Source organism: Canis lupus, chromosome 11 (genome assembly GCF_003254725.2).
Source record: "Canis lupus dingo isolate Sandy chromosome 11, ASM325472v2, whole genome shotgun sequence".
In the NCBI taxonomy this organism is placed as follows: Eukaryota; Metazoa; Chordata; class Mammalia; order Carnivora; family Canidae; genus Canis; species Canis lupus.
The window spans coordinates 60,261,127-60,284,779 of NC_064253.1; the positions used below are offsets into that span (position 1 = coordinate 60,261,127).

Genomic DNA, 23,653 nt, shown 5'->3' on the forward strand with positions numbered 1-23,653 from the left:
AAACAAAAAGAGAATATTATTTCTGATTTTTAAAAAAGGGGAGGGGAAGAGAAATAAATATTGCTTTGTTTTGTCTTACTTGGTTAAAAAGGATGTCCATCACCCAGAAAACCTTAATCACTCCCTCTGGAATTACAATTTTAAAAAAGACTCCCTCCTCTGAGCAGATAATTTGAGTCCTTGAAGAAGACACAACCAACCAACCACTGGTGGTATCCCTGTAAAAATTTCCTATTCTTGATATGCAGTACTATTTCAACGTGTGCAATAATGTAACTATTGGGGGCACTTGGGTGGCTCAGGGTCATGATCTCAGGGTCCTGGGATCCAATCCCAAGGTGGGCTCCCTGTTCACTGGGGAGCCTATTTCTCCCTCTCCCTCTGCTGCTTCCCTTGCTGGTGCTGTTGATCAAATAAATAAATAAAATCTTTTAAAAAGTAATAATGTGACTATTGCGTAACTGTGACTCTGCTTATGTATTGTGTGATTATGTAATGTACTTTGTAATAGAAATGTAAACATTAATATACTATAAATTAATGTGACAATTAACTATTTTTAATATACTGTGATAAATAACTATTTTTAATACACCTATTATCAATGTGGAAGGAAAGGTTATTTTGGGGAGTAGTCTGTAAGAGACTTAAACCCTCATTTTCCAAGCAACAGATACTATCTATAACTGAGGATATCAAGACACACTAGAAAAAGCCTGTAATGTAGAAAGAGAGAAAAAAAGCATTGGAAAAAACAACTGGAAAATGTTGAAAATAGTCATTCTGGGGACTGATAACCAGGCATAGGGAGGATAAGATCTGAGGTCTGCTGGTATGCTTTTTAAGGCTTACAAAGCTATTTGACTTTTTAATACTTAGTTCTGTACCCTGATTCCAATGAGCTCCTGAAGAAACACCCTTTCAATCACATCAGGAGCCTTATGAGGTCATGGGGGGTGCAATTAGGGACAGGGAGTCCCCACTGAGTTTACATAAGGAAAACCCCATTATTTAAGAGTTTGACGTTTTAAAGAATTACTGAAATGGGATGAGCTTTTTAAATCTCTTACCAACATGTTTTAAAGGTGAGTAGAACTTACGTATTGGGAGAACAGTGGCTGAACTCTAATTTTGACATCCCAGAATATTATGGAATTCTTTAAATTTCAATATACACCCTAAAGTAACAGGCTGGGTGGGCTTCACCGTTTCAGACCATACCTTCCTATAAACTGGCATTGTACTTAAGAATATGCCCTGTATCTAATGTTTGATATGAATGTAAATAGAAAACTATTAAGAAAATAGGGTTGTCGTTGATGTATAAATGAAGAAAACTAAGTGATCTGGCCTTTGAAATGATTACGGTCTTATTTAAAAATGGTATTGTTGGGGATCCCTGGCTGGCTCAGCGGTTCAGCGCCTGCCCCTTCCACCCAGGGCGTGATCCTGGGGTCCGGGGATCGAGTCCCACGTCGGGCTCCCTGCATGGGGCCTGCTTCTCCCTCTGCCTGTGTCTCTGCTTCTCTCTCTCTCTGCGTTTCTCATGAATAAATAAATAAAATCTCTAAAAAAAATCACAAATGGCATTGTTGGGGCACCTTGCTGGCTCAGCCGATGGAGCATTCGAGTCTTGATCTCAAAGTTGGGAGTTCGAGCCCCGTGTTGGGTGTAGAGATTACTTAAAATAAAATATTAAAATAAAAATGGTCCTTCTAAAAAACAAACAAACAAAAAAACAAGGAATCCACTCCAGGAGGAAGAGCGAGGCCCCGGCTTTACACTACTCCCCCCGCCCCCCCCCAAGACGACCCGGGCACGCACTGCGAGCCTCCCCGCGCAGCAGCCTCCCCCCCCCCCCCCCGCGCAGCAGCCCCGCGCCCTCGCCGTCCGCGCACGCGCTCCGAGGAGCCGCGGCAGGTGCGCGCGCACACGAGGCCCGACGCCACGACGCACGACGCACGCGCGCAGCCGCCGGCGCGGGAGCCCCCGCCGCGTTCGGACCGTCCCCTCGGCCCCGCTGACGCGCGGGGACAGCGGCGGGGCCCCGGGCACGTGCCGCCCGGACGCGCCGGGCCCGCAGGACGCCAGCCTCCGGGGCGGGGCCGCCGCGCCTCCCGCCAGCGGAGCGGAGCGGAGCGGAGGCGGAGCCCGCGGCCCCGAGGCCCGCCCCTGCCGCCTTCGGCCCGCAGCGCCGTCGCCGCTCTTCTCCAGGCGGGTCCGCCGCAACCCGGGGGCTCCGGAGTCCCGGCCGGCTGCCCTTCCCGGCGCTCCAAGCCACGCCATGCTCGTCCTCCGAAGCCGCCTGGCTGCGGCTCTGGCTGCGCGGACGCTCGCGCCTCAGGTACCGGCGGCGGAGACGAGCCCAGGCCGGGCCCCGGGGGCGGGGAGGGGCGTCCGCGGGGAGCTCGCCGTCCCGCGCATGCGCCACCCGGCCTGGGCGCCCGGGCCTGCGGAGCCGCGCATGCGCGCACGGTTCTGGCTCCGAAGTCCGCTCCGGACCCCCCGCGCCGGGCGCGCTGCGGGGCGCGGGTGGAACAGGGTCGCCGGCCGCTGCCGCCTCCCGGCCAATTCGCGAGCAACCGCGGGCAGGACTTTTCTGGCCTGGGTGCCAGGCGGCCCTGAGGACACTTGCTAAGCTCTGGCGGCTGCGTATTTGCCTCGAGGCCCGCTGAGTTCCCCACGTTGTGGCCGGTGCCCGGTACTTGCTGGTCGAGCCTTTAGTATTGATTTGTCCTTAGGCCGCCGCTCCCTCCAGACCGAAGGTGGAGGAGACACAGGTCAGCCAGCCGCTGGCCGCAGAACCGGCCTCCCCCGTGTAAACGAAACGTGCACAACTTACAAGGGTTTTGCAGAGAACCCCGGAGAGGCGGCCGGGCCGGGCGGGGTGCGGGTGCGGAGCGTCCTGCCCTCCCTGCCCACCGCCTCGCGCGGGCGTGACCAAGCCAGCGGGGCCTGGAACCTCCTGGCAAACCTGATTGCAACAGCCGCACTTAACCTTTGGTGAGAAACGTGCATAAAGGATTTTTGTGATTCAACCTTAACTGCCGGAACCTGACCTATTCTGTAAATCTACAGATTTTTTTTTTTTTTTTTTTTTTAATATTTAGGCTTGCACTTCTTTCTGATCACCAGGGGTTAGCCTACTCTAGAGACTAAGTTTCTGGTGAAGACTAGAGAACCGATGATGGCCCATTCACGCAGGAGGAGCAAAACATTTTGTCAGTCTACTGGGGCAGGGCCAAGAGTTATTCCTTACAAATATACTCAGCACTGACTTTATTAAATGTCAGCCAGATGTTCCGTTATAAGTGAATTGAAAGTCCGTGCTGTGGAAAATGAGCCCTTATTTGGATATCAGGGAGCCTAGAACACTCATGAAACCTTCTCCAGAATAATTGTAGTTTCTGCCCTTAACAAAAATCACCTCCCCCTAAACACACACACTTATCTCACTGCTGTTAACTTTTCCATGAACTTTTCCTCATACTGTTTTTTCTTTGAAAGATAATAAAACTACATGCCTGTGACCACAAATTTGTTTCCAAATACCAACACCCTGAAAAACGACTTAAAAGCAATTGTTATAAATACTAGGCTGTTCCGTTTTCAGATCTATTTTGTTTATAATACTTTTTAAACTGTAATACTAGGCAGTTGTTTATTTGCATAACATTCTCTTGTTAAAATTTGGTTAAAGTGACGCAAAAAGCAGGTCCAGCAAAAATAGAAATATCCGCAATAGTTTTTGGAGGGAATACTTGCTTTCCAAATAAGCTTAGACTCTTGGGCGATAGGAATATAACTCAGTGGACATGAATGGAATGAACTCAAATATATAATTGTGAAATTATACACAAATGAAATACATAGACAAATTGTGTGTTTTGACCTAAATTATGTATTAGGAAGCCTACTGGTTTCATTTCATCTACCACGTAGTCATATAAGCCCAAAATTTGTTCATAGCTTTGTATCAAGACTTTTAATAAATAATTCTGATTAATAAATCTCATGAAACTTAAATAAATAAGCTTCATGAAACGGGCACATGGTAACCAAACCTACAGTAAGAAGAATTTGTAAGTGAAAATGCCATAGGACTGTGTGGGTGTGAATGTATACACATGCACACATACATATACATACACAGAGGATAATTTCTGGCAAGACATTTCCTACCTAAAGGTAAATTCATTCAGACTTGGGGGACTAAATTAGAAGAAAAATTTATATAGGTAGCATACAACAAAAACAAATGGTTCTTAAGGGGTATTTTCATCAATCCGGTATAATTGGATGGATTAAATGCCCTACTTCACGCTGCATCTGTAATTAAGCCTAATAATGATCTGTAATTAAGCCTAATAATGATTCAGACAATTGTAACTTGATTTTTCCTTTATAGCATTCATACAGTCCACTACTATGTTATATTGCAGTTGGATGAGATTATAGCTTTCTTTAGCGTAAGTTACACTCCATTCCTATTTTTTACCAGTGATCTACTTCATTGGATTTGGGAAATAACTTTGACCTGAACAGACATTTTTATTTTTAGGAAAAACCTAAAAAGTTTTTTGCTAGTAAACACATTTCCATTCTGCTGGCCAAAACACTTGCATATTTTATAGAGTTCCCTTAAATGCATAACTGTAACAGAGATAGTACTGACTAAAAATAGAATATTGGCTAAATAAGGGAAGACTCTGCAAGTTTACTAGAATCCTAATTATAGTTCTTGTGTAAAGAACTCTTATTAACACCCCAGTCTCTTCTTATGATTAAATTTCATGAAAAAGTGGCTAACAATGGATCCCTGCTAAGAAACAGTAACCATATATTCAGCATACTTAAGATTAGTTATCTTTGTTGACATTTTCTCTAAATGAATGTCTAAGGAGAGATCACAAAAAAAGTACAAACATGGATTATGATTCTAATGTGTCCCTTATTTCTAGATTCAGATTTGGTTGTAACAGTATAATAAACCCTACCTTCCCAAAATATTTAAATTCGCCTTCTCTCTCTTCAGTTGTGCTCATCTTTTGCTACGGGCCCCAGACAATATGATGGAACATTCTATGAATTTCGTACTTATTGCCTTAAGCCCTCAAAGATGAATGAGTTTCTGGAAAACGTTAAGAAGAACATCCATCTTCGGACAGCTCAATCTGAACTGGTTGGATTCTGGAGTGTAGAATTTGGAGGCCAAATGAATAAAGTATTTCATATTTGGAAGTATGGTATGATTTTTCCAGCTTAAGGGTGATTTTCATTGTGTTAAATGTTACTTAATGCTTAGCTCCTGGATCTAGATTTGTATAAATACTCACAGGTTAAATTAAACTTTTAAAAAGGGGAATAACAACAAAAACTGAATTCACTGATTCCTCCTCCCAGTAGTACACCTTTAACAACCCTTTGCCTAAATCTTTATGTTACCATAAATGGGAAAGTGTAGCATCTCATCTCTCAAATCATAAAATTGTGAGCTAGACTTTAATTCTCAGAAAAATTATACAATGGCTTGTCATAAAGCTGATTTATGAAAAACTTAAAGCAGAGATTGCAAGAGCCCAAGTAGGTTAAGATCATAAAGGAAGGGAGAGTTATTGTTTCTTATTGTTGAAGCTATGGCTGTATATCAGGATTTTAGTAGAAAGAATTCAAATATGTAGGCGCTTTAGAATAACGGAGGTTGGTGGGGATGATAGTTAACTTCTAGGCCTCACCCAATTCTGAGTTTTAATAATTTGTAATGTTGAGAAAGCCATTTTTGTGTCATTTGTGCATTCCAGGGTTTCAGGGAATTCACTGACATTGTGCTATTCTGGGGAAGTAAAGGCAGTCAGAATGTTCCCCATATGGAAGTTGATTTACCCCTGGTTTAATAGTCAAAGAAGAACAGGCTACAGGAATCCCCAGGGTGTTTGTTACTCCAATGTCTAATCTTTGTGAGGTCCACATCAGGACTTGATGAAATCCAAAGAATTTTGATACCTTTGTTTAGTGTTTGATCATCATTGTCCAAAGTAATAGTCATAAAGTACTTTAATATGAAAAGTGTTCATTCTGTATTTAACATGGCCCTAGTTTAGGGGTTTTCCCTATTGTGATAGAATAAAACCCCGTTAAAACACAATTTATGCTTTAATGTGCTACCAGTGGACTCATTCCCATTAAAAAAAAAATTGCTGGTAAAGTCCTGATATAACTCACTTAAGCTCTAAGATCCCTAACATAAACCACAGAAAACTCCTTTACCTTTAGTCTTAATGAGACCCTAAGACTAAATACAGTACTAGGCCTAAATGTTTAGTAAATGTTTGAGTAACAAATATAAGAGAAATAAATACTGGGAAAAAGAATGGTGATAGTAAGAAAGAGAATCACTATTTCTTTGGAAGCTGTTCAAAGAAGAGGCTTAAAAAGCACATCTTCCTTTCATTTATGTTAAGTTTAATTCAGTGTGTGCCATGACCTGATCACTCACCACCACCACCACCAAAGAAAAATAGTCTTTCTCTAAATGGGCACTATAATTTAAATTCCCCAAATAATAAGAATAATTAATACATATTAAGTGCTAATCAGGTGCCAAACACTGTTCAAAGCTCCTATCATATACTAATTCATTTCATCTTCACAACAACCCTGGAGGGAGATACTATCACTATCCCCATTTCACAGAGTAAGAAACAGGCACAGAAAAATTAAATAACACACTAAGTCACACAACTACCTACTAAGTGGTAGAGCCTATAAACCCCACTACATGACGTTATCATTAGTTCTTTAAATTTCTACTCCCCTTTTAGACCATGGAAAGCTTAAGGACAAATGTCACATCTATATTGATATCTTCAGTGATATAACACCACCTTTATGTAGCCTCACTGGACATTTGCTGAATCAAATGAAATCCAAAAAAGGTATAGACGATTTTAATTAAGTTTTTATTTTTCTTACTCCTTTTCTTCCCATAGATAATTTTGCTCATCGGACTGAAGTTCGGAAAGCAGTGGCCAAAAATAAGGAATGGCAACAACAATGTGTCATTCCAAATCTGGCTCTCATAGATGAACAAGAGACTGAGATTACTTACTTGGTGCCATGGTGCAAGTTAGAAAAGCCTACAAAAGAAGGTAGTCCTTCCTTCTTTGAATTTTGTTGGAGAAAATACTAAAGATTTCAAGCTATAAAAACTTAACTTCCAGGGGTGCCTAAGTGGCTTAGTCAGCTGAGTGTCCAACTCTGGATCTCACTTCAGGTCTTGATCCCAGGTTGTGAGATTGGGCGCATGTTGGGCTCCACCCTGGGGATAGCACCTACTTAAAAAACTGAACTTCCCTAGGGAAAAATAGTCCTGTGTCTTATGTAGGAATATATTATCAATGGATTTTAGATTTTTGCTTATTAAAACAATGAGCATTGAATGATGACATTTTATTTCCAATTTGGGAAAGCTCTGAAAATTGAGGCATATATATAAAAAGTTGATATAAGGAGTAAAGATTGAAAAGTTGGGGGTTGGAACAGAGAAACAAGTATAGCTGTGTGAAAGATAATGTATGAAATTTTGTCATAGTTTGGTATTTTTCATACACAAATTACAGTTAATTTTAACACATTACGGATATTTTTGCCTGTAAAACTGTTTAAGGGGAATGCATTAAACTGTTAAGCTGTATTACTATAGTTTCACATTTTTTTTTCCTTTTATTTCTTATTTTGAAAATGATTACTAAAGAGTTGTCTTCTTCCTGATTTTATTTTCTTGCTCATTTAAGGAAACATTTACCTTAACATAGTTTTAAACAAAAGTCAGATTTTTTTAGAAGTATTAACTAATTTAAATGTTCTTTTATTTCCCCCATTTTCCTAAGTTTGTAGTGTATCTTAGAGTACAAGGGATTTTAAAGTCTTGTTTGGGTCCTTACCCACCTAGACCTCTCCATAGTCCTGGGATAGATCCCTGCAATACCTGCATCAGGCTCTGCTCTGTGGGGAGTGTACTTCTCCCTCTCCCTCTGCTACTTCCCCTCCACCCCCACAGGGTGGTGCTGTCTCAAATAAAATCTTAAGATGATAGATTAGATATAAGATAGATAGATAGATAGATAGATAGATAGATAGATAGATAGATAGATAGATAGATGTGCAGATTCAGGCAGCTCAAAAACCCTAGTCCTACTATAAATCCTCTATTTGTTTTGTTGACAGATTTATAGATGAAAGATATTTCAGATAATAGCTTAATATATCTTCCCTTTTTTTTTGTTCTGTATAAGCTTAACAGCTGATCCTTAAACTTGGACTTCCTAAATGTGAAAGTGAGGAAGACTAATACTATAATCCATAAGTATGTCCACATAAACATATACATGTGTATGATCCTCCAGATTTGTGTATGTGGATTAGCCTTCTAGTGGAACCAGACTAACCTGATTAGAAATTTCTTGAATATCTTTTGTAAAATAATTATTTTTCTTCCCACTCTAGGAGTCTATGAACTGGTTATTTTTCAGTTGAAGCCAGGTGGGCCAGCTCTGTGGGGTGATGCATTTAAAAGGGCAATTAATGCCCACGTGGATCTAGGCTACTCAAAACTGGTTGGAGTGTTCCACACAGAATATGGAGCACTCAACAGAGGTATAGTTGTCCATTTCTTCTATGAAATTGCAAAGTATATTGCTGATCTCTTAAGTTTCTTGGGTCAGTTTTTCTCTTTTTTTCATTATGGCATATATTTAAAATTTTATTGCCAAATTTTTAGGGTTTCTTTTTCTTTTGTATTGTAAGGGTTGAAAAAACTTGTTTTAAATATTATTTGTTTGGAATGTTAACACCTCATGAAGTCTTTTTCAAATGTTGAAATGTCATGTCTTCTATGATACATCAAAGTGATAAAAAACTGCAAAGAGCTTCAAGAAAATATCTGTTCTTTCATCTTTTATTTCTTCTAAATATACCTTTATCAACCTTTTAAAATAAGTTCTTGGAATAGAGAGATTGTCTTGAATAAAAAAGTAGTACATGTTTTTACACATACTAAATAGATGGACATGCCCTAAGAGAGGGAAACATTTCTCTCTACTTAGAGGTAGTACTGTTAACATTTTGGTCTTCATATGTCATTCATATATACTTGTGTATGCACATACATACTCATATATGTATGAGTGACATAGGAATAAGAAGACTAAAATGTTATTTGATATATATACATGCTAGAAATAATGCATATACATGATTAATAATGACCTCCTAACACTTCAGTGTGGGCATACACAGCATACAGGTAAATATATGTACCTGAATTTATTTATTTATTTACCTTTAAAGTTTATTTATTTAAGTAATCTCTACACCCAATGTGGGGCTTAAATTCATGATCCTGAAATCAAGAGTTGCATGCTCCACCAGCTGGGCTAGGCAGGTGCCCCTTGATTTTATTTTTAAAACATCTATTTAAGGCATTTAACTTTTTTTTTTTTTTAATTTATTTATTTACCATACTCACAGAGAGAGAGAGAGAGGCAGAGACACAGGCAGAGGGAGAAGCAGGCTCCATGCACCGGGAGCCCGACGTGGGATTCGATCCCGGGTCTCCAGGATCGCGCCCTGGGCCAGAGGCAGGCGCCAAACCGCTGCGCCACCCAGCGATCCCGGCATTTAACTTTTTTTTTTTTCTTTTTTTTTTTTTTAATTTTTATTTATGATAGTCACAGAGAGAGAGAGAGGCAGAGACACAGGCAGAGGGAGAAGCAGGCTCCATGCACTGGGAGCCTGACGTGGGATTCGATCCCGGGTCTCCAGGATCACGCCCTGGGCCAAAGGCAGGCGCTAAACCACTGCGCCACCCAGGGATCCCCCGGCATTTAACTTTTAAAGTTGAAAGTTAGTGCAGTCAGAATTTTAGGGAGTTTTTTATGGCAAACTCTTAAAAAATGTATGTAAAGTTCATCTAGAAAGATAAATGACTAAGAATAGCTAATAAAATACTTGGAAGACTCATTATATCCATTTGCCTCCTTAACTTCCTTATTCAATGTCCAAAGGACATCTCAGACTTAATACATTGAAAGCTGAGTTTCTGATCTTTACCCAGAAACTTAACTTCTAGCACTATATCCTAGGAAAATGATCAGAATATATAGAAGATGATATTTTAAAAGTTGGAAAATATATGAAGAGATTATGAAAATTATTAGATATCTATCTCCCACTATATACTAAACTAGAATTCAAATGGATTATAGATTTCAGTGTAGAAAAAAAGAAATCATAGAATTACTAAAACATAAATGTATTTAATACTATGGATGAGAACTATATTTCTAAGCCAAAAAGCAAATGAAGAAATAATCAAGGGGAAAAAAAAATCAATTGATGATTTTACTTTAAAAGGCTCAATCTATTTGTATGCCCTAAAACACCATAAATGAAATTCAAAAGCAAAAAGAAAAATGAAGGCTTTTGCAAAAGTTGATATACAAGGGCAGCCTGGGTGGCTCAGCAGTTTGGCGCTGCCTTCGGCCCAGGGTGTGATCCTGGAGACCCAGGATCAAGTCCTGCATCGGGCTCCCTGCATGGAGCCTGCTTCTCCCTCTGCCTATGTCTCTGCCTCTCTCTCGCTCTCTCTCTCTCTCTCTCTCGTCTCTCATGAATAAATAAAATCTTTTTTAAAAAAGTTGATATACAAATGATTACTAAATATATATATTAAAGAAGATACACATATTTTTAAAAGATTTTATTAATTTATTCATGAGAGAGAGAGAGAGAGAGGCAGGGACACAGGCAGAGGGAGAGGGAGAAGCAGGCTCCATGCGGGAAGCCTGATGTGGGACTCCATCCAGGACTCCAGGATCACGCCCTGGGCCAAAAGCAGGCGCCAAACTGCTGAGCCACCCAGGGATCCCCAAGAAGATACATGTTAAGACAATAATGAGATACCATTTTTACTTAATAAAGACATACCTATATAGATATCGTATTTGATAGGTTGGAAAAAATAAGTACTCATATACTGTTGTATAGGGTTCATACTGTCTTAATCTTTTCCCTCCATAAAATTTGACAATAGAATAAAGTAACCTTTAATTTTTTAATTATTTTTGCCAATATTCTAGGAAATACGCATAGGTATGTCATGTGTTAGATTACATAGGAAAGAAGTTTGAAAGGATGTAAATGATATTATTGATATTAGTGTTTATTACGTGTATTTTTTATAATGGATGTCTATAACTTTTATAAGAAAACTGCTGAAAACGTGTGCACATTTTTTAATCTTAAATTAATTTCCAGCATAGAAGGAGAATAGTAATATGCTGAGTAATTAGGACCTAATTTCTGGAGGTCAGTGTATAATATGTACACTTATATATAGAAGTAGAATCAAATACTTTTTTCTCTCAGTATAAATTTTAGGAGTTCATATTGAGGAAATAAACATATCCAAACTGCCTGGACTTAAATCCCAACTCCACAACTATCTTTGTGATTTCACATGAGTTAGTTCACCTTATGGTGCCTTACTCATTGATAAAATAGTGATATAATACCCTAAGATTATTATAAAAATTAAAAGACTTAATATAAGCAAAACTCTTAGAACCAGGCCTAGCATATAGTAAATGCCCAAAAAAGGTTAGTAGTTGTTGTCTTGGGCACTGTTGTTGTTATTATAGCTACACATGTAGCTGTGATTCTAAGGAGGTTTATGTCAGCATTGTTTACAGTAAGGGAACATTGGAAACAATGTGGTATGATCCTATGTATATATGTATTTAATATACTTATAATACACAAATATACATACATGCCATATAGGTCCTGTACCTTATATAGAATATGTAGTATGTGTATATAAATATATAAACATATAAAAATACACATGTATGTACATAAATATGGAAAGAGATACACCAAAATAGTAGAAAAGTGGTTATTTTAGAGCAGTAAGATTAGAAATGATTTCTGCTTTATTTTTGTTCATCTGCATTTTCCAAAATTTATACAGCTAACGTATATTACATTTAATTATAAAAAAATTATTTCAGTACTTTGTAGAAATACTGAAATACTTTGAATATAAGTAATCAACAATAAAGGATGAGAATAAAAAGTTGTCACAGGAGGAATTCACATAGTCATTAAAATTAAGGTTACTGCCATGGAAAATACGCATTGTTGATTTTTAAAAATACTAAGCATAATAGTAAAACCCTCATCTGATTTTAGTCATTTTTTTAAAGGAAATGCCCTAAATATGAATAGAGATTTTCTCTGGGTGGTTAAAACTATGCTACTTTTAACTTTCTTCTCCTTTTTATCACCCACATTTTCAGTAGTGAACCTTTTTTTAATAATTTTGCTTTTTTAAAAATAAAGTAAAACATAGTAGGAAGTCATAAAACTTGGATCTAGCCTCAATCTTGTCTTTAGCGGTGTTATTTACTTTTTCTTTCCAGCCTTCTGTTTCTTCATCTATAAACCAGTTTAATTTATAAATTTCTTTCTCAAATCTCTTGACCCCCTCTGAAATCTTGTTATTAATATACTTAATTTTACCTTTTTGACACTCACTATTTTGATTTAAAGAATAAGACATAATATTTCTGATTAATTTTTCTGTGTTTCTTACTTGTAGTAATGCCATAGTCTTTAGAATCTATTTTTGGTTTATTTCTGCAGTTCATGTTCTTTGGTGGAATGAGAGTGCAGATAGTCGTGCAGCTGGGAGACATCAGTCTCATGAGGATCCCAGGGTTGTGGCAGCCGGTAAGCTATTTCCCTGGGCATGAAGTATTTGTACAACAAATTTGATGCTGTCAATAACTTTATATGCCTTCTTATGAAATGTGTTTTTTCCAGTTCGAGAGAGTGTCAATTACCTCGTGTCTCAGCAGAATATGCTTCTGATTCCTACATCATTTTCACCTTTGAAATAGTTTTCCACTGAAATATGAAGCATTACATTAACTGCTTTAAGATGTGCCTGGTACTGGTGCTTAAATTCTCCTAAGAGATTCTCACTTGTATTTGAAGAAGGTGGTAAGTTAATTTGCTGTGTCTCTGCACTTCTAAAGCCACCTCTATTCTTCCTTCCTCTGCTCCTTTCCACCTCAGGAGATAGTTCTATTCATTTTCCCCTTGGCATTGCAGTGTCTGTTACACATCAGCAATAGTTGCTTCTGCTTGATGATCTTAATTTTTCATTTTTTTCAGAATATTTCTTGTACTGTTTGACAACCCTCTGCTTTTTATAGCATTTTCTTATAGTCAAATGATCATTTTAGATTTTGTACCTGATGTTTTAAAAATCATTTGTATATAATGTCTATCCTGAGATGTAAATTTTTTTTTTTTTTTTTTTTTTTTTTTTGCCCAGTAAAGTTAATTTTGTGATCACATGGGATTCCTAAGAATCTAAGTTCAAATATATTTCTTTGGCAAAGTACAGTGTCACCTGTGTCTGTATTAATTATGGTTTTCACATTACTTATGAGTCACGCTAACTTGGAAAATAATGTAATTAGGTCTCAGTGTTAAAAACTTCAGAAGACTTGTTTTATGTGCTGAAATGCGTTCATATATAGTTAATTTTTGTTCATTTTGGATCACTAACAAAAATACTTGAAATAGCTATTTGTTTTAAAGAGATCTTTATGGTTACCAGGATGGTTGCCTGAATAAAAGCCTACATACCTGTTCTGCAGGGGGTTTTTATTTGTACTTTATAATTGAACTATCTTCTCTAGAGCTTTTACTGTGTTGCTATTGGGGAGTAATACAGTAGCAATTTAACAGCTTTATTGTAAATGTAAGTTAGATCAAGAAGATAATGTAATAATAATCCCAGAAAGAAAGTTTTCAGTACCACCACACACAGGCTAGGGTTTCTCTTCGCCTTTAATTTCCATTTTAGTTGAGTCAGTCTGTCTTCTAAAGCTAGGTTTGGTACTTCCAAGCTCTCTTGATAGTCTATATTTAGAGCTATATTATTTTGTTTTTAAAACATATTGTGAGTATAAAATAATAAATCATGAATTAGCTGTCTTAAAGGAAACTTGGAAAACAAAGTACAGTGTAAGACTCCGGACAGAACAATCAGAGAAGGACAAACATTATATGGTCTCATTCATTTGGGGAATATAAAAAATAGTGAAAGGGAATAAAGGGGAAAGGAGAAAAAATGAGTGGGAAATATCAGAAAGGGAGACCAGAACATGAGAGGCTCCTAACTCTGGGAAATGAATTAGGGGTGGTGGAAGAGGAGGTGGGCGGGGGGTGGGGGTGACTGGGTGACGGGCACTGAGGGGGGCACTTGATGGGATGAGCACTAGGTGTTATTCTATATGTTGGCAAATTGATCACCAATAAAAAATAAATTTATAAATTTATATAAAAAAAAAAAGACTCCAGACAGAAGAAATGTCTAAAGGATTAAAAAAAAAAACCTGAAAGGTGAGGTGGTATTCAGGTGCAGCCTATGCTATTAACAAATAAGAATCCAAATTAAAACTTTGTGATTGCAGCTATTTTCATGTTTTCTGCTTCGCTTTAAAGCAGAGCTCTCAGTAGAGTTAACGTATATTCTCCATCTTGACCTGTTACTCTTCCTTCAACCTGATCCTTGTCCGTCTACTGAAATGACTCTTTTCAAGGTCACCAAGGACCTCTCTTATGAAACTCAGTCATTTTCTCTGCCTTTACCTTGCTTATCTTCTCAGCAGTGTTGGACACAACTGACCACATTTGCCTTCCTGAAACACTTGATTCTGAGCTTCAGTATGTGGCATCATATTCAGATTTTTCTTCTCACTGACCCGTTCCTCTCTTCCCTTTCCTGGCTTCTGTTCTAAATGTGGGTCAGCTCTCAGGGCTCAGGAATATTCTGTCTTCATTCTCTCTAGGTCAGGGCCATTTAGTCCCAAGGCCTAAGTTCCATATTTGTGCTGATGACTCATACGTTCTTCTTTCCTGTCATTGTTCCTGAGCACCAGACTGAGATATCAGCAGCCCTTTTAATACAATCATCTGCCTAGTTTGGGTCACAGACTAGAAGTCACCTTGATGGCTCTCTTCCCTCAACCCCTACATGGAGCAGTGCCCATTAGCTGTCTCTAACAGAGATCCTGAACGTTACTGTTTTGCTATGTCTTGCTACACCATTGCCCAATCCACTAACATCTCTTAACCTTCCTACTGTCCCTTTCCCCATACAGCCAGCATTCCCTTATTTTTTAGATTTGAGAGACCATGAGCTCTCAGAGGGAGGGGCAGAAGGAGAAGCAGACTGCCCATTGAACAGGACGCCCACACACACAACATGGGGCTCCATCCCAGGACCCTGAGATCATGACCTAAGCCGAAGGCAGACGCTTAACTGACTGCACCACCCAGGTGCCCCGCCAGCATTCTTTCTGAAACAGTGATTACATCAAACCACTACCTTGTTTAAAACTTTCCAGTGGCTCCTCATTGCACTAACAATAAAATCCAGACACCTTAACATGGTCTGTGAGACCCTACAGGTGCTGGCACCTGTCCCTTCTGCCACTCCAGACACACTAGAATTCTCTCTCCTTCCCCAACCTAAGCTTTTTCCCACTTGAAGCTTTTGCACTAGGTGTTCTTTCTTCCAGGAATGTTCTGTCCACCTTTAAATGTTGTTTCCTGCTTATTTTATCAGATCTGAGCTCAAATGTCTGTCTCTGACTCATCTCCATCATTATGTCATTTCCATGGTTCATTTTCTTCCTAGTGCTTATTGTGGTCTGTATTATATTTGTCTACACATCCATCGTGAATGCAAATGTGATTTCTCTATTGAAATTTAAGTTCATTAGAGCAGCAATTTGGTCTTCAACACTGCATCCCCAGAACCTAGAAAAGTAGGTGGCATACAATATAGTTCAATAAATATTTGTTATATTATTGTATGATGATGCCAGATGGATTTTACGAGAGCAATTGTACCTGATAATCAACTTCACCAGAAAGAACCCTCTGCCACCCTAATAGTAGCTTAACTTTAAATTTTCCTCTGTCCACTGAGCCCCAATTTACACACCAAATGCTACTGCTTACCTCATAGGGCAGATAGTTAATTGGGGATTAAATGAAGTGCCCGACAACACAGTGAAACACTTGAAACAGGTATCTAGTTTTCCCTTCTACTTTTTCATATTCAATATATGTTGTTGACATTTCAAAGGTCCCAAGGTTTTTTTTGGACCTACAAATGTTTATATAGGCTCTTCATTCTGTCTTCATTCTCTCTAGGTCAGGCCATTTAGTCCCAAGGCCTAAGTTCTAGATAGAAGAATGTTTTTCTCCAGACTCACAGGTGACTTGCATGGTTCTCTGAATTACTTGCCTTTTCATTTCTCAGTAGCTCGCTTTTTCTCGATTGTCATTTTCCACAAATAAATACGGTTTTCTATCATTTCATTGAAGTCGCTGTAATATGAACTTTAAGTGGGAAGACAGCTATGATGATGATCCAAGTGGTCAAGAAAGCTTCCTCATAAGCTGAGATCCTTCCTTCGCATGCGGGCTGGTGCGCACCTTAGCAGAGGGCCGCTCACGACCTGTCATCTGGGGTTGGGGGCTGCTGTTAGAGGACAGAGCACGACTTGGCTGCTGCGCTGCCTACCAGGGGGTGTTTGGTGGAAGTTCAAGTTCTGAGATAAGCAGACAACTTTGAGACTTTTGCTAGTGAGCTACGAAAATTACATCCACATGTGTCATCACAGCCCTACCTAAACCTGGCTTTCAATTACACAGCACTTTTTCCAGAAGGGGAAGGCAGCCCTCATGATCCTCTACTTTTTTCCACTTTTCTTGCACACTCGCCCAGGCCTCAACACCTGGCATACCTTGCCAGGATACTTGCCACACTCTGTCCTTGTGTTTTCAGTCGAATAAACAAAAGACACCTGAAGGTAGCTTCTGTAGCTTCAAATCCAAATAAAGCAGTGAGGTTTTTATCAAACAGGTTGAGCTACAGAGTATTTTCAGAGATCTCTAAAGTTTCAAAATCAGTAAGCTTGAATACATTTTACTTAAAAACTTCTTAATATTATTTACTCTCTTTAAAGGAATTATGAAAGTGTAAACACCATTTATTTCCAAGTAGCCCCTTTAGTCCTCTTGGGTAACAGGACATTTAACCTTTTCTAAAATTTCTACTCTTGAGTCAAATAGCTACACCAATAAAAAATAAATTTAAAAAAATAATAATAATAAAAAAAAAAAAAAAAAGCTTCCCCACAGTAAGTGGATATTTCTTTCTCTCCTAAAGGCTTTACAAGTTTTAACAGTAGGTGGTGCTATGAATGCACAGAAATAAATTTGCATAGACCAGCAGAACTGTCACAGCTTTATTTCGTGACTCATTACAACATAGAAATATGCCTTTTTTTAATACTTCATATAAAGTTATTGACATACAAAATTTTTTTTTTTTTTCCTTTTAATGAAAATGATTTAACTTAGAAATCTATTGTGAAACTTGTCTAGTTTTGCAATTCTCAGATATTCCAGTGCAAAAATAGATCCCATTAGAGACAGCATAAAGTGCTTGGAATGAAGAGCCAATGATAAAGAAAAAGCACAAAAACATAGCTTCATCCTAGGGTATAAGAAGAGAGAATACTTAATTCTTATGGAAATAGAAACATTCTATAAAAGGGATGCAACAATTTTGAAGAGAATTAGAGCTATGTTACTCTAGTACTATATTTTACTAGTAAATAGTAACAAGGGTACAAATTAATATCCCAGTATCAAAGTGGTTCAATATTATATATGACACATGGCTCTTTGGAAAAAAATTTACCTGATATATACAACCACAAGAAGAAAACAGACAAATCCCTTTTGTCGATGATTATTATACAGTGAATGAAAGACGTGAAACATTTCATTGCCACAATGCACACGCTTTCAGTACAGATATTGAAATACAGTAGTCTGAGGTTTGGCTGTTCTTTAACAATGAGCTGTGCTGGATGTTAACGTATAAAGGGTTTTGTGATTGTTTTCTTTTGTATCTTTTATATTCACAGTTGTTAATAAAGTTTCCAAAGTATCCAAAAGAAGCAAAAGCAGCAACCTTTGGACACAATTTTTTTTTTTTTTGAGAATTTTTGAGACTCACATATTTATATTTCCACAGGGAATATATAGAAATTTTACTTGAATAGAGAGTTGGTAAAAATTTCTACTATAATTAGGTTTACACAGGAAAATGTAAAAGATTTCTATTTGGATAGTCTAAAAGGTTAACATTGAAGTCAATGTGTAGCTATAGATTGTTTCTAGCTTCAGAGGAGAGCTTTGTAAATCTATATTGAAACTCATTTTTTTTTTTTTTTTTTTTTCAAAACAGTTCACAGTGTCTTTTGATTTTTTAAATTATGGCCTTGAAGTCAGGCTAATTAAAGCCAGGAGCTTCTCACTGATTTAATAAAATAGAGAATTAGAACATGATTCTAGTAAAATGGGAAAACTAACAAAAGTTTGATTTTGAAAAATATTAAACAAGGAGAAACTAAATTACTCTATGATTTTTATATAATTAAAGATATAGCACAAAATATGACTTCATCATTCTACTCATTATTGGAAAGGGGCCTTCATTACTTGTTTACCATTTTAGAAAATATTGGCATTAATTTTTAAGTGATTTTCTTTTTCCAAACAATGTCTGTGATAACATTCTGTAAATTTTTAAAAATACAGATTTGAAATCTGAAATATTATACCTTTAGAGTTACTTTTTAGAAAAAGAAATTAGTAATGATATTGAAAGATGGCTTGAATATCACCCAACAGTACTTCCCTCATATTTTTGTTGTCTCAAGACAGATCACATTAAGCATAAGTGAAATAATATTTTTTAAAAGTGTTTACTGACTTAAAAAAAGACTGGATCAGAGAAGTCAGATATATATCATGTGGGGGCATTTGCTGTTATTTTTTTCATGATAAATTCAGGAATGAAAAGATGCAAAGTTTGAGATTGTCAGAATGGGGTATATCTAAGATCTTCAAAGCCAATTATTTGACAGTACTAAATGTTACTCAAGTTGTGTTACTCAACAAGTTTTGAAGCTAGTGATCGTTTTTGTGAAAGTATTCATTGTTTAGTCTCGTGACCCTTATGACAGTTAAACTTTTTTGGCTTTTGCACTGTTCTTATTTAAAAAAAAAAAAAAAGAAAGAAAGGAAGAAAAAAGGCAGCCCAGTATTTCTTCACTGGGAATCCCACACCACCATACCAAAATAACCTATATTGTAAACCTGTTAGCTGAATAACATGGCACAGGGTATCTAATGAGACTTAATTTCTCCCCACCCAATCCATATGCAGATGTTTAATTCAGCTATAACATACACTCAAAAAATACTTGACTTACAAACTGAGATTAAGAGTATTTTAAATGATCTTAAAGAAACTCAAATATAATGTCATGAGATCTTGACCACCATGTTGGTTTTTAGTCATTAGGCACTAGTCAGATGATCCATCTGCAAGCTTACATGAGAAATTAAGCTAGTGCGGCCATACTCCTCTTCTATGCCACAGGATTCTACAAAGAGGCCATTCCAAGGATTCACAAGTCACTGACAGAAAATTCCAAACAACGTTAAAAGTACAAAGATTTTTTGTCAAAATACAACTACATCTCTTTTTATATTCTAGATTAATTTAAAAAGCCAGAAATAATACTATACTTGTGTCAAACAGGAAGATCTTGAGATGCAATGTACCGTGTTAGCAGACAACCAGGACAAACAGACACAGGCCTCCCTAGGTTTGAATAAGCCATCTCTTTAATCCCATGATCTGGCCTCAGCAGCTTGCAGCCTCAACAATTTGGCTGCTCTTTGCTTCTTACCAGGTTCTAAGTATATTTATAGAGTCCCAGAAGAATGACTCTGGAGACCTCCAAGCAAGGGACAACATAAGAATGGAACCAAGTCTCACCTGTCTGGAGCCACCCATAACTTGGATGTTACCGCCAACCACCAGAACAGCTCATCAAAGAGGGAAACAATGCAGGACTTTCCCATACATGGCACCATTTTGTCACCTGATAACAATGTTGATAGACTCTGAAGCAGAACAGCTTTTGTAAAAGTGTACATGACACACCATGGTCCTTCAGGCTTTCTGAGCAACTTGGCACTAGTAATTCTGGCACACTCATTGCCAGCAATGGATGTGTCACCGGGAAACCAGTCTCCTGGCATGGCACGGCTTAATGAAGGAAGATGTACATGCCTTTTGATTTTGATAAATAATCACTGGCCATGATTACTTGATTAATTATTGTTGCAACCCCAGTGAGAATACAAAGGAACAAAAAAAGTGTGATTTCAAACCCATATGTCCGCTGGGTTCCATACTAGAGTTTCACATAGGTATAAGGTAATAAACTAAATTCAAGTCTTTTTCGCTTGAGAGCCATACAAGACATAGGCTACAAAGGCACTGCCCCTGTAATGGAATTTTGTTTTCATTGCATTGAATTGCATTGCATTGAATAGTATCAGTACAGTATCCAGTTTACTTCTTCCCACTTTCCAGCTCTTTCTTTTGGAGCACTTCACATGGCGCAAAGGAAGGGCCAGTTCCTTCTTTCTTTTAGTCATTATGTATAAACAGTATTCTTCATACGTAACTTTCTTTCACTTTCTCATCCTGGAGGAAAGATGTGAGAACTGCGACATCTACTACTGTCTGGTTCTTGTGTAATGACAAGTCCTTTAAGTGGTCATCATCACTTTGGTCCTTGGCGAAGTTTACAAATACCTGTCAAAAGAAAGATGAACCTTTATAAATACCTCTCTACTTGCTCTTTCTTTATTCTGTTGCATTTTTCACCATGTGGAAATTAAGTCAGGTAGGAGAATGCAAGAGTGCATAAGTAGATTACATAGAAAACTATGTGTGAGGGAGAGGAGAAAAAAAAAGTATTAACCATTTAAAAACGAGCTTCTCTATTGCCCTTCAAATCACCAATTGCCCGATCACCTATTTTGATCCATACAGGACTGATTAAAAGGGAAGGGAGACAAAAACTAACATTTACTGAAGAGCTAAGCTACGAAGTGACAAAATCTGTTTGGTACTCAACGTTATCTCATTTAAATGGGACAAGGCCACCTGGCAAAATGTCTGGCACATGGTAGGTACTCAAAAAATGATCATTACTGTGATTATTACAACCTATTCATTCTCACAATAACCCTCTAAAGGAGATAGAATCATCTCCCTTTACACATTCAGAGTGTTTTACTAAAAAGCATAGCTAGTGGTAAATCAAATTCAAGCTCAGGCAGTCAAAACTGCCATAATGGGAGTCGGAGAAAGGGATCGGGAATCTTCACCCTGAAAAGTAGATCTGTTTTTGACATTCAAAGCTTACTTGGTCAAGTGTTGTCTGAGAAACAGAATAGTCTTCTATGTGGAGTCTCTTTTTGCTCTGGGAAAGGATGCTGAATATCCTGGCCAGAGAAGATAATGAAGATGGAAGCTGGTACTGTAGCATGTTCCGGTGCTTCTCTTTTAGAACACTTCCTGGAAAGGCAAGTCCAAAGAACTCCTGGACAGGCTTCAGATCAGGGCTGGATCCTGCTATTCGTACAACAATTGTATAACCATCTCCAAACCTAAAAGCACAACAATTGTATAACCATCTCCAAACCTGAAAGCAGGAAAACACACACACACACACACACACACACACACACACGGAATATCCTCAGGAAACTTCTCAAAATAATATTTAGCCCTACCCAAGTGGTGCGATGAAAAAGGAAGATTCCCAACAGACCCAGAAATAGGTATCTGAGAGAAGGAACTAGTTACCATTTACTGAATATCTTTTCTATGTGAGGTGCCATGCTGAGTGCCTTAGACGCAGGATTTCACTGAAGCCTCACCTGGACATATAAAGTCTGAGAGATATTACAGAGAAACTGAAGCCCAGGGAGTTAGTCACTTGGCTATGGTACAGAGCTCCCAAGTGGTAGGGCCAGGATGCAGACTCTATGCTCTATGCTCTAAGCCTATGCCCTAACCATACTGACATGTGTAAGATTTTCCATTTCATTTGTTCAGCAAGGCCAGAAAGCAGCTATTCCTAGGACACAGACTCAGAAAAGTTACGTAATTTGTCCAAGGGCACACACCAGTAAAAGGTAAAGACAGAATTCAAATGTAGCTCTGTGTGACTTCAATGCCCTCATGTTTTCTACTATACCATTTTCTTCAGTTTATTTCCCTTTACTTTTAGAGCCACCATTTACATGCTCACAAAAAGAATACACACAAGTTTTCTCAGTAGATATAATCCCAAAGAAATTATCTGTTACCTATTTTTCAGATGTTGGACGCTGCCAAGGCACCTGAACCTCCCATTGACCATAATTGCCATCCTAGTGCAAAGAGCTTCACATTCTTCCATACTGTGGGAAAACAGAGATTTTTGTTTTAGAAAGATGCTCCTCTAGCCATCCAAACATCATATGACATCTGGAATTTCAAAGAAACAGTTTCCAGCTTCTTAGGGCATAACTGCATCCTATTACAAATACATAAAGATGTAGGGATAATGCTATTTACTGCCATGCTGTTTACGCTTGTTAAAAAAAAAAAAAGTTGGATATAGTCCAAATATCTACAAAAAGGAGCAGTTAAATAAATGGCTATATCCTATTGGAATACTGTCTTCTCAAAGCTATCAGAAATGACGACACATCTAAATGTACTGACTTGAAATAATGTTCACAAAATATTAAGTGAAAAGGAATGGTATATGTACAAAGCTTGCATTTTTTCTAATAAAAACACACAGACACACGTGTGTGTATAGATTTGCATAGGAAAACTGCAAAGACATATACCCCAATGACAGTGGTTGTCTCCTAGTGATGCCATTTCAGGTGTTTATCACTTTTTGCCTTTCTATAATTTTTATACAATGTTCACATTACTACTTGGAAAATCTTAAATATACATGACACACATGCCAAGCCAAGGCTTCACTACTGACCTATGAGATGTAAGCACTACTGATCTCCCTTCCTTAACAATACTTAAGGCACAATTCCACAAGAATCGTCGGGCTTTAGGATCCATGCCTGTGGTAGGTTCATCCTGTAATTAGAGTAAAATAAGTCCTATTATTTGTGGAAAACACGTCAAAGATAGATTTGTTTTTAAATGCAGAAACATCTTTGAAATAGCCTGAATTTTAACTTACCACTCTAGTTATTTCCTGATAGAACAGAGAACCAGACCTCACATACAGGAATAAACTGCATACTTGTTTGTAACCAGTTCATTCCTACCAATGTGTCATTCAAATAGGAAACTCAATTTTTTTTATAAAATTAAATTTCTCCAAATTAGTAGAAAGGGAAAGGAAAAAGCTATTTAGTTTCAATAATCTTTTCATGACTGACAAGTATACACTGAAAATTCTTTTTGTCTGAAATCTCTATTAAAGTCCATATAAGGTTTGGGTAAAATTACTTTTCTTTTTTTATTCTAGCTCATTACAGCTTAGTCTGTTAGATTATACTTGCTAGTCTTAGAGAAACAAATTGCAGATCCAAATGG

The 23,653-nt window shown here is 37.9% G+C and overlaps 2 protein-coding genes across 2 annotated transcripts in view; one reads left to right on the plus strand and one right to left on the minus strand.

The window, feature by feature from the left end:
- The first annotated feature begins 2,151 nt into the window (after nucleotides 1-2,151).
- LOC112650051 (protein NipSnap homolog 3A-like) lies at nucleotides 2,152-13,725 on the plus strand. The gene is made up of 6 exons (XM_025432685.3): nucleotides 2,152-2,344; nucleotides 5,036-5,246; nucleotides 6,990-7,148; nucleotides 8,506-8,655; nucleotides 12,706-12,792; nucleotides 12,886-13,725. The coding sequence occupies exons 1-6, from the start codon at nucleotides 2,285-2,287 to the stop codon at nucleotides 12,960-12,962; spliced, it is 744 nt and encodes a 247-aa protein (XP_025288470.1). The 5' UTR covers nucleotides 2,152-2,284; the 3' UTR covers nucleotides 12,963-13,725.
- Nucleotides 13,726-17,385: 3,660 nt separating this feature from the next.
- ABCA1 (ATP binding cassette subfamily A member 1) overlaps nucleotides 17,386-23,653 on the minus strand; it is a 128,475-nt gene continuing 122,207 nt past the window's right edge. The window contains 4 exon segments of the mRNA XM_025433156.3: nucleotides 17,386-20,839; nucleotides 21,456-21,699; nucleotides 22,405-22,497; nucleotides 23,085-23,188. Coding sequence (XP_025288941.3) covers nucleotides 20,699-20,839; nucleotides 21,456-21,699; nucleotides 22,405-22,497; nucleotides 23,085-23,188 — 582 coding nt within the window. The 3' untranslated portion in view covers nucleotides 17,386-20,698.